The sequence below is a fragment of the Microtus pennsylvanicus genome, chromosome 10 (assembly GCF_037038515.1).
Source record: "Microtus pennsylvanicus isolate mMicPen1 chromosome 10, mMicPen1.hap1, whole genome shotgun sequence".
NCBI lineage: Eukaryota > Metazoa > Chordata > Mammalia > Rodentia > Cricetidae > Microtus > Microtus pennsylvanicus.
In genome coordinates, this window is record NC_134588.1 from 67,974,098 (window position 1) to 67,985,501 (window position 11,404).

At 40.9% G+C, this 11,404-nt stretch overlaps 1 protein-coding gene across 1 annotated transcript; it reads right to left on the reverse strand.

The window, feature by feature from the left end:
• Positions 1-439: 439 nt before the first annotated feature.
• On the reverse strand, positions 440-1,423 carry LOC142858309 (olfactory receptor 2T2-like). Its single transcript, XM_075987489.1, has one exon. It carries the CDS (start codon positions 1,406-1,408, stop codon positions 440-442), a length of 969 nt encoding a protein of 322 aa, XP_075843604.1. The 5' UTR covers positions 1,409-1,423.
• Between the last annotated feature and the right edge of the window lie 9,981 nt (positions 1,424-11,404).

Sequence of the window (11,404 nt, forward strand, 5' to 3'; positions counted from 1 at the left end):
TCTTATGTTCTAGCGAGTACTTCAAGCGCTATACTGAAAAGGAGTGGGGAAAGAGGACAGTTCCATCTTATTCCTAATTTTAATGAGATCGCCTCAAATTCCTCTCTACTTAAGACGATACTGGCTGTGGATTTTCTTGTATGTAGGCTTTATTATGTTGGGGTGTAATCTAGTCATACTCTTTCTATAACTTTTCTTTTAAAGTCATATTGTATAGCATGAAAATCCTTTTCTGCATCATAGATAATATGACATTTGTTTTTAAATCCAATTATGTGAATTTGAACCATGCCTTTACTTCTGGGATAAAATAACCTGGTTATAGTGGATTATCTATTTGGTATTTGCTTGTGTTTGACTTGCAAGTATTTTATTAAGAATCTTATCATCTATGTTTATGAGGGATATTGGTTTGTAGTTTCTTCTTTGCTCCATCCTGCTAGTATTTCCCAGGCTCATACCCGACTTGTAATGTGCGGGAGAAGCCATGTTTCCGCAGGACATTTCTTAGAGCCGCAGCCACATCTCTGTTCCTTAAGCTGTAAATGAGGGGGTTCAGCATGGGAGTGAGGATGGTGTAGAAGGCCGACACGACCTTGTCCTTCTCAGGGGTGTGGTAGGAATGGGGCAGTACGTTGGTATAGAAGGCTGCCCCATAAAAGATGCTGACCACTATAATGTGGGAGGAACAGGTGGCGAAGGCTTTCCGCCGGCCCTCAGCAGAGCTCATGTGGTAGACAGTGATGAGGATGCGCGTGTAGGAGACTGAGATGATGGAGATCGGGATGAGAAGCATCAGCACGCAGCATGCGTACATCAGGGTTTCATAGAGCGATGTGTCTGTGCAGGATAGTTTCAGCACAGCTGGGCCCTCACAGAAAAAGTGGTTGATCTCTCGAGATCCACAGTAGGGAAAGCTCATCGTGACAGATGTTAGCAAGAATCCATCCAAAGACCCACCGGCCCAAGAACCCAACACCATAAGCAAACACACTCTCGGACTCATGATTATGGGGTACCGTAGAGGGTTGCACACAGCCACAAACCTATCATAAGCCATGAGGCCCAACAGGAAAAACTCTCCCCCAGTCAGGGTCAGATACAGAAATATTTGTAGTGCACATCCCAGAAAGGAAATGGTCTTGTCTTTGGACAGGAGATCCTGGAGCATCTTGGGGACAGTGATACAGATGTAAACCGTATCCATGATGGACAACTGGCTGAGCAAGAAGTACATGGGTGTGTGAAGACGTGAGTCCACACGGATGAGCATAATCATGACCAAGTTGGCTGTTACAGCCACCACAAAGATGGAGAAGACCACAGCAAAGATCAGCCCTGGAAATGCAAGGTGCGTGATGAGGCCCAGCAGGATGAAGTCAGTGGAGTTCTGGTAAATAGACTCCATTTCCACAGTGCATGGCAGCTCCGTAGGCTGTAGAGATAAAGAGTTGGAGAGTCAACTAATTATCTGTTTTTGTGGGGTTTTGTGAAGCACTTGGCATTAGCCGTGGCCCAAGCAATATAGGTTATAGGAAAGAATGTTCACCTCATAACCCTCTTGATTTCTGGCTTCAATATTTGCAGTAAGACATTACACGAGTCAAAGTTTAAACTCAAGTTCATCCATTTTGATGCATCATCATGAATCTAAACTAAGCTGGATGAAAGAAGTAAATGTAAGCATCAACAATGGTACTTCTTTTAGTTTTTCCTAATATTTTGAATCATGTTCTACATAATTCTTGAGTCTTATCACTTCATGCTGAATTTTCTATGACTTTGGCAACTATCCGATATTCATTCTATCTTGCATCTAGTGTAGTTCATTACTTCATTAAATTAATGTCATTAGTTCATGTTTTTCTCTCCTGATAGTTGAATTACATGTTAATGTTTTATACAGATATTACTTGTGACTAAAGGAATTCTTGTGATATGAATATATGACTAAATATTTGAGTAAAAATTGTTCCTTTTTTCTATTAGGTTTACTACATATTGATGAATAAGTCTGGGACATCAGAATAACCAGTCATTGAAGACAACTTCCTGTGAGGGTCAGCTCTGTCCTGCCCTATCTCACAACTTTGTACTCTGGAGAAGATTCTTTTTTTTTTTTTTTAGGGTTTTTCCAAAGTTTTTATTTGGAGTTCTTGTAATGGTCTGTCCTGTCCCTTTTTTTTTCCAATTTTTTTTTTATTGAGAAAAGGAAAAAAAACAAGTTTCCGCCTCCTCCCAGCCTCCCATTTCCCTCCCCCTCCTCCCACCCTTCTCCCCCTCCTCCCACCCTTCTTCCCCTCCCCCTCCTCCTCTCCCCCTCCCTCTCCAGTCCAAAGAGCAGTCAGGATTCCCTGCCCTGTGGTAAGTCCAAGGTCCTCCCCCCTTCGTCCATATCTAGGAAGGTGAACATCCAAACTGGCTAGGCTCCCACATTCTTATGTTAGGTGTAAATACTTTAAAGATTTCTTTCTGTTTGCTCTTGCAAGACAGCTTGGGGATAGAATTCTCAGATCGCAGTCACTAGAATCTCTACTTAGCACGCAGTACTTTGGGTTCCTGGGCATAGCGGTCTTTCTCACGGATGCAGTGATCTGTGATAAAGGCTGCATGGCTGCATCCAATAACACAGTCGTCTCTTCAGTCACTGCCCAATCAGAAGGTAGGCAGATTTGCTTGACAGGGAGTTCCTAGCCTATCCAAATGGGATCCGTTCAAAATCCATTGCTAGCATGGCTTTTCCCGCTACTTTTCTTTCCGCTCTATTATGGATCTTCAGTGATTACAAATGAAAAGAACTCCTTATTTGAAATGGGAAGATATCAAAAGCTTTACAACTCTTTGGAATTATTTCAATGGATTCTCATGTTTTTTGTATCCAGGAATACAAATGTCTTCTTCTTCAATACATCAGTGACATCGAGGGATATAACATCAACTTTTATTATTAGGTCATGGTGTGTCATTTCAGGAAAAAGTTTCCAAAGAACAAGTTTATACAAAACAACAACCCCTCTAGATGTACCTGTGTCTTAAGTTCGCAATAGTCAAATAGATTCTGAAACACTAACCTAAAGTAAAGCTCATTTGTACTGAAGCAAAAATTAGATAATAAAAGCAACAGAGAAATAATTTTTCTTAACTTTCCTATAAGATATCTCTTTGTTATTTTTAATAATCCTAATAGAAGAGTCAAAATACAAAGGGATAAAAATAGAAAACAATTCTTGTTAGTATGTACTAAAATATACGTCATGTTTTATCAGTCAATGAAGAGAAAAAAACCCTAAGTATTAAATATTAATTCATGGTGAGGTTGATAAAAATCAGGTACTTTGTCTCCTTTTATGCGAATCTGGTTCTAAGTCACTCATAAAGAAACTGCATTTAAAAGCATTACCAACTGAAGTTCCTCTTACAGAGCTTTTGTCATGACCATTTGTAAATTAATATGTTCATCCAGGCAGTCAATATTATTTTAGTGAGCAATCTTTGTTTTGTGTTTAGAAAAACATAGATTTTGTTTGTTAATTACTGATATTCCCAAATCATCTTCCATTCACCCTTTAAATATATATTCTGAAGAGAACAGAAATAGCAAGCATATGACAACAAAATCAAGTTCAAAATAATCCAGCAAAATACAAATTTGCATTTGAGTAAGTACACCAGTTGGGGAGTTTTGTTTCATGTAAAGATTCAGAGCATACTTCACACTGCATTAAAAGACAGAGGATGCTCCTAGACACTCAACACTGGGGACCAGTGGTAACCAACCACTTTCCACTGGCCTTAGCATCCAACCGTCTGGATCAGCATCCAGTAGTGTTGATAGGCTACTACCTCCTGAGCTACTGTCCAGAGCTTTAGCTCAGCATGGTTACCCTGGATGACATATTAATTCAACTTCCAGAGGTTCAGCCCCTGGCCTGCTAACTGCATCTAAAGCCAGTCTTGTGCTTTGGCAGACTTTAGTCTGAGCAGTTTTCGAGTGGGCTGTTACGGACTCATCTGGGCATCTGCACACACATTATTTACACCTATGGTACCTTTTGTAAGCCTCCTTAGATCCTTGAGGCTTTTGTTCCTTTCTAGACTTGTTTTGTAACCTACAATTATGTGATCTATGGTATGGGACCTAAAAGTTAGCAACTAAGATAGGAATGAAATAAAAGAACCCATGATTCCCGATTCTTATGAGTACCAAGGTAAAACAAGAATATTTGCTGTTAAAGCTATTAAAATTTAGTGCTATTTAATAAAACTTGACATTGTAAAAAGACACAAATTTGACTATGTTATTAAAACAGCTTTCTCAGGACAATGGATATCATTAAATTGGTTTCTGAATTTTGAGTGAAGTATTCTATTAGTTAGTTCTGTTTTATGTAAGTTCCCAGAGTCTTACTCAAAACCAGAGGTGACACACTTGTGTAATGATGTCTTTCTTGTTTCTTCTCTAAGAAGACCGTGTCTTCTCTCAGTCAGCTAACCATGCATTCTTGATCATCATTTTTTATTGCTCAAGACCTGAATTTCCCTCACCAATTGCAGCCTTCTAAAAACTGTAAAGATAAAAAAAAAGGAAAAGGAGAGAAGAGAAAAACAACAGTGAAGAATGAACAAAAACTTTTCATCTGCATGATGTCATGGTCAGGCCTTTCTGCTGTCAGCAAGCTGGCTAGACCATCTTGAGTTGTAATGTCTCCCATTGTCACCACACAGTAATCTATTCAAACTATACTGGATAGAACAGAGGAAGCAAGTTATTTGTGGAAAATTCTTGTTGTTGTTTTTTAACTCTTTGGGAGGCCCGACACCCAGCTTTTATATAAATACACAGAAGCTTATTCTTTCTTATTGATACCCTGCCTTAGCTTGGCTTGTTTCTAGCTAGCTTTTCTTAACTCAAGGTTTCCCATCTATCTTTTGCCTCTGGGATTTTACCTTTCTCTATTTCTGTATATCTTTCCTTTCCTTCTTATTCTGTGTCTGGCTGTATGGTTGTGTGACTGGCCCCAGGCTGCCTCTTCTCTTCCTTTTCCAACTCCTCAGTCTCTTCCCAGATTTCTCCTTCTATTTATCTTTCTTCCTGTCAGTCCCGCCTATCCTTTTTCCTGCCTAGCTATTGGCCATTCAGCTCTTTATTAGGTCAATCAGGTGTGTTAGACAGGCAAAGAATCACAGAGTTAAATAAATGTGACATAAAAGAATGCAACACATCTTTGCATCATTAAACAAATATTCCACAGCATAAACGAATATAGCCCATGTTAAAATAATATTCCACAACAGAGGCTGCTGCGGCTGTGACTCTTAGTGTCTGTCTAGATGGTTGGGTTTGTAGTTGAAAAGAACGGCAAAAGTCAGTGAGAGGAGTTTCACTACCTGTGGTCTTCTCCATAGAGGGAAGAAGCCATGGGAATAAGGAAGGTCTCTCTGATGGGCCAAAGTTCAGGACAGCATGGAACCTCACTATACCTTAAAGGAAGTGCCCTTCCAGTGAGTTAAGCTGCTAGCCCCTCAGGCGCAGTTTGAACCAACTCCTCTGACAGGCTTCCTCAGGAGCCCAGGACCCCTGGAGCAATGAGAGTTAACTCCTAGTGCCCTGCATGGGGAGGAAAATTGGTGGAGTTGTGTTTAGCTTGTCCACTGTTCCTGCTACACTTATTTTTTTAATAAAGTAATTTTAAATGATTTATTGATTTTTATTCTATGTATGTAGGAGCCAGCCATGGTAAGCTAAATATAAACAGATCACCCAAAGGCAGTTCTTTACTTCCAACCATCATCACCTGCCAGAGTAGGACTCAGCCATGATAAGGTTAATGGAGGCCTGAGTCTCAGTAGTTTACCCTGAAGCAATACCTGATTGCAGAAAGGACCACAAACTGAGATTACCTGAGCACCACCCAAGAACAGACCATCCAAAGGAAATGCCTAACGTTCCAACCGCTGTAGATAGGATCTCCAGCCAGCATACACTCACCAGGACACCCCTAGACAAATGTCAGCCAATAAGGGGTCCTGAACCTCAGAAAGCCCTCACCCCCACCCTAACTACTATAAAACTATAAAAACCCAACTCTAAATGAATTCGGGGATCTCTATTTATTCCAATATGTTGGACATGCAAGAGACTGAGTTTGTAAACTAAAATAAAGGCTCTTTGCTTTCACATATGGGACTCGGTCTCCTTGTTGGCTTTTGGGAGACTTTGTATATTTGGGCATAACATGTACATCAGTGTTCATACTGCATGCATATCTGTGTGAGGGTGCCAGGTCCCCCTGCAACTAGAATTACAGAAAGCTCTGAGCTGCCCTGTGGGTACTGGGAATTGAACCTAGGGCCTTTGAAAGAGTAGCCAGTGCTCTTATCTGCTGAGCCATCTCTCCATCTCCAACTCTTGCCTCACTTTCAAAGAATGGTTCTAGAACATTCTCAGAAGTGAAATTCTCTGTGTGCTTCTGTGTCCAAGGCACGGTGTCTAGCTCTGGTGATCTATAAATACCCATTGTCATGACTATTTTCCTATGGAGAATTTGATAAAGTTTGAGAAATTTAATATAGACCAATAATAGCTATTGAACCTAATTGTAGATCAAATGGAAATTTCTAGCAAATATATTTTGTTAATGCATTCATAGCAAAAGAAATAGAATGGCAGTGGCTGCTCATGTAGCTGTGCCATGTGGAGATATAAAATTAACCCAGGAATAACAGGATAAGCATTTGTCCTAGAACTCACGCATTTTCAGGAAAAGATTCAATTGCACCTCTTTGCTTTAAGTAGAGATTATTAATTTTTGAGTGGGGAACAGTTAGCCAAGGATTATATTTGCTAAACATGTATACATGTGCTTTGGATAAAATTATAAAAAAGGAAAAGGCAAAGGTGTTAAATGTACAAAGACCCACGGCATCACAGAAGGAGAAACGGAGAGATGTAGCAGAATATTCACTAAACCAGAGAAGGCTTGTGCAGGCATGCCGGAAGCTTTCCTTACTCACCACACAGAAAATGCGAACTTGCTAGTCATTACCAGCCCTGTATACTAGAGATGTTATCTGAAGGGCTCAACCTAGGATCAGAGGCTGAGATACCTTGAAACCAGGAGACATTTGAGCAGAATGGGGGCTTGGCTTCTTGGAACTGTAGATTTAGGAACCAAGAAGGCAGCAGCCAGCTCAATCAGGGCAAGCTGGATCAGAGCAAAGAGAAGACAGCAACCAATTCAGCCAGAGCAAACTGGGTCAGAGCACAGGTGGAAATAGGCCTGGGTGATACTTTAAAGACAGGGAATCTCTTCATGGCTAGGGTCACATCACAAGATACCTGCACACAGGCTCTGGCAGACGTGTGGGGAGGGATGGACTGGGTTCGTTCGAATGCAACTGATAAGGAACCTTCAGATACAGGGTTTGGGGAAGAGACACCAGGGTAAAAACTGGGAGACAGTCTCAAGATATCCAGAAATGGAGTACGCATGTGTGTTATTACAGTGGAACACAGCAATCAATTCATTTTTAAGGGACATGTATTTGATGGATTTATGGTCTTGAAAGCAACGATACCTATGATTAAGTACTTAAGAGTTTCATAGCCTCCTGAGCTGTGGGTATTGACATTTTCTTCTTTTCTTCCTATTGCTCCTCTGTACGTATTACTTTGGCTGTATAATGAGCTGTGTCTGTGGACATTTTCTTCTAGTCTTCCTTTTGTTCTTCTATATATGCATTACTTTGTATTTATAAATGAAGACCAATTTTTATCATCATCTATCTCCACACATGCTCCTCCCTTCAGCTGCTTTTCCCACTGCGATGGCCAGTATAGCATTAATGATACCATCTGCGGTGTCCACACCTCCCCTTTGTATCATAACCCTCGCCGTCCTTTCAGAACTTGTCAGAGTTAAGCATGAAAGTGACAGGAGAGACCGGTGTTGTTTCTAAAAGGTAGTGGAATTTCGGCAACTGAGTGACACACTACACTTAACTGGCCTGGAATTGGGTAAGATTGTATGTTTCTGTTTCAGATCCTAATTGACCTAAATATATCAGTGGCCTTTGGGACTCCTGTTGTAGTGCACAGGCCTAAACGTCCAGGCAGTGGCATTAGCGTGTGAGCTGATACTATACAATCAAAGTATAGAAATAGAAATCAAAGAATTCCTGCGACATAAGCACCACATAACCCAGCTGCCAATTCCACAGCAAGGGAGGTGGAAGTGGGGATGGAAAGAGTGATGTCACAGGAGCAGTGATGAAAGGGTGAGGGTGAGGGAAGGGTGAGGAGCCAAGTGGAGATCTACAGTCCTCCCCACAGTGCCACTATGGCACCCACAATCAAAGCTTCCAGCATGTGGCCATCACCCTGTGATACTGCATTGCTCAGTCAAATAGACATCCTGATAACGTCAGATGCCTCCTCGGGGTTTACTTAGTGAATGTCATCTATTTATACTAAAAGTATTTGCTATAAAGGTCCACACGTATGTCATGCAAAGGAAGAAAATATAACTTTTAAAAAGCAACCAGCTGGAAAGAGACAGCGTTCAACTTCTGCACCCCCTCCAAACACACAGGGTCCTTCTCCGTAACTGCCTACACACAGAGAGCAGCCTTTCAGCTAAGGTTACCCCAGGGCCCACATGCCCTGCTCCATGCACGTCAGTTAAGTATGATCGTGGAGAAAGTTCCAAGGGTGCATGCTAGCTGTACTCTGTAAGCATTAGCTCTTTAAAAAACAAGTTTCTAAAAATATCTTTATTTATGTATCTATGTGAGTGCATACCATGTTTGTGGGGGTGCCAGTGGAGTCTAGCAATAAGGGTTGGACCCCCAGGAATTGGAGTTACAGTTATGAGCTGTCTGACGTGGGTTCTGGGAATTGAACTTGGGACCTCTGGAAAAGGACTGAGTTTTCTTTACTGCAGAGCCAACATTTCAGCTCCTTGCATCCCTTTTTCCTCTGAATTGAGGCATTTCTGCCCTTGTCCTCAGTTTACTCTGATCCCTGTTTTCAGCTAAATACTGCTGTCTAACAGCTTTCTTGCCAAAGAGTGCATGCATGCCCTCGCTCCTCTCAGCCATGAAAAGACCACTTTGTATCCCATGTGGTAGTGACTCCCAAATAGCTTTCTAATAGTTTCAGAGACACCCAGAGAAGGAATCTCAGGACTCCAGTCAGGCCCTCTGAATTCTCCTTAGCAGTTCAGCATCCTACCTTGAGCTGGCAGGTCCAGGACTTAGTGAGACAGCAGTGGGAAGCAGACTTCTTAAACTCCTGTCACATAAGGAAGCTATGTGAAAACAGACTTTCATCAAGAGGAGGTTGCTCAAGCCCCAAGAGGAAGCTCTGGGTCATTAATCAGCCAGGTGCCTTGTGCTTTGGAGGGTGCGTTGCCCAGTCTTCCAGGTTGTTCTTTCCCCAAGTGAGAGCTGGCATTGATTCTTGATATTTCATCATAGAAGTTATTTTCTAATCTTGACATCTACCTGGTTTAATGAAAACCATGAACACCATGATTGAATGCATTTCTCCAACTCAGTCTGGAATAATGGCTTCTACTCAGTGCGGAATCCTTAGACAAAAGCTTTATAACTTTTATTCCCTACGTTATAGATGAGGGAGAAAGCAGACGAGAAATCCCAACCCCAAGTTTCCCCTTACAGTGCTACACAGTCCCTAATTCTTTCTGACAATTGTTTCACAAGTATCCACCCAAAAAAACACAAATCCCTCTATGAGCTGCTGGACTGACTTGAATAGACATTGGCCCATGAGTTGTTTCTCTACAGAGACCTGCAGGTGGTTTACCCCTGGACAGGTGTCCTCTCCCTTCTGCATTGCTGCATGACTCTGGCCGGACCTGTGCTGGCTATAGCCACCAAAGAGTTCGGTCCAAAGTCACTTCCATGTATGACAGTGCACCAAATGGCTCTAATCATCATGTCTTCAGATGGGAGAGCAATGCTGGTAGAGTAATTAGATCAGGTTCTACAAGTTTGTTATAGAAAAAAATGCAGACCAGTGAACATGTTTCTAAATCACCAGTCAGAAATTTGTTCTCTAGTGTTGAATTAAATTTTTTTGACTCAAATTATGTATCTATATTATTTTTCAAAGTCATTGCTTTCCAAAGCTTGCCTAATCTTGCTTCCCAGCTGAACACTGAACTATATATCTGTATGAAGGTGCCGGGAAAGTAATTCAGATGCTAAACCTAAATATAGCTTTCTCCTCTGAGTAAAGGTTTGGTGAATTAAATTTTTATATGAAAGTTTTTGTTACACAATGAGCAATTGATGATACCCACAATCTTTTTTTTTAGTATTTAAATACATATATTTAACTTTTTCTTGTTTTAATTGAGCTATATATTTTTCTCCGCTCCCCTCTCTTCTTCCCCTTTCCTTCTACCCTCTCCTATGATCCCTATGTTCCTAATTTACTCAGGAGATCATGTCTTTTTCTACTTCCCATGTATATGCGATCCATATATTTCTCTCTTAGTGTCCTCCTTGTTGCCTAGGTTCTCTGGGGTTGTGAATTGTAGGCTGGTTTTTCTTTGCTTTATGTTGAAAGCCACTTATGAGTGAATACATATCATATTTGTCTTTATGGGTCTGGGCTACTTCACTCAATATGTTTTTTTTCTAGATCCATCCATTTGCTTTCAAATTTCAAGATGTCCTTATTTTTTACCACTTAGTAGTATTTTAATGTATAAATGTACCACATTTTCTTTATCCATTCTTCAGTTGAGGGGTATTTAGGTTGTTTCTAAGTTCTGGCTATGACAAATAATGCTGTTATGAACATTGTTGAGCACATGTCCTTGTGGTATGATTGAGCGTCCTTTGGATATATACCCAAAAGTGGTATTACTGGGTCTTGAGGAAGGTTGTTTCCTAATTTTCTGAGAAATTGCCACATTGACATCAAAAAGGGCTGTACCAGATTGTGCTCCAGCCAGCAATGCAGAAGTGTTTCCTTTTCCCCTCAACTTCTCCAGCATAAGTTGTCATCAGTGTTTTTGATTTTGGCCATTCTTACAGGTGTAAGATGGAACCTCAGAATTCTTTTGATTTGCGTTTCTCTGATGCCTAAGGATGTTGAGCATTTCCTTTAGTGTCTTCTGGCTATTTTAGTTTCCTCTGTTGAGAGTTCTCTGTTTAGGTCTATGCCCCATTTTTTTTATTGGATTATTTGTTCTTTTGATGACCAGTTTCCTGAGTTATTTCTATTTTTTAGAGATCAGTCCTCTGTCTGATGTGGGGTTGGTGAAGATCTTTTCCCATTGTGTAGGCTGCCATTTTGTCTTCTTGACCATGTCCTTTGCCTTACAGAAGTTTTTCAGTTTTAGGAGGTCCCATTTACTAATTGTTGATCTCA

Coding starts and splice junctions, on each gene's coding strand:
- LOC142858309 (XM_075987489.1), bottom strand. CDS start 1,408: ATGGAGTCTATTTACCAGAACTCCACTGACTTCATCCTGCTGGGCCTC.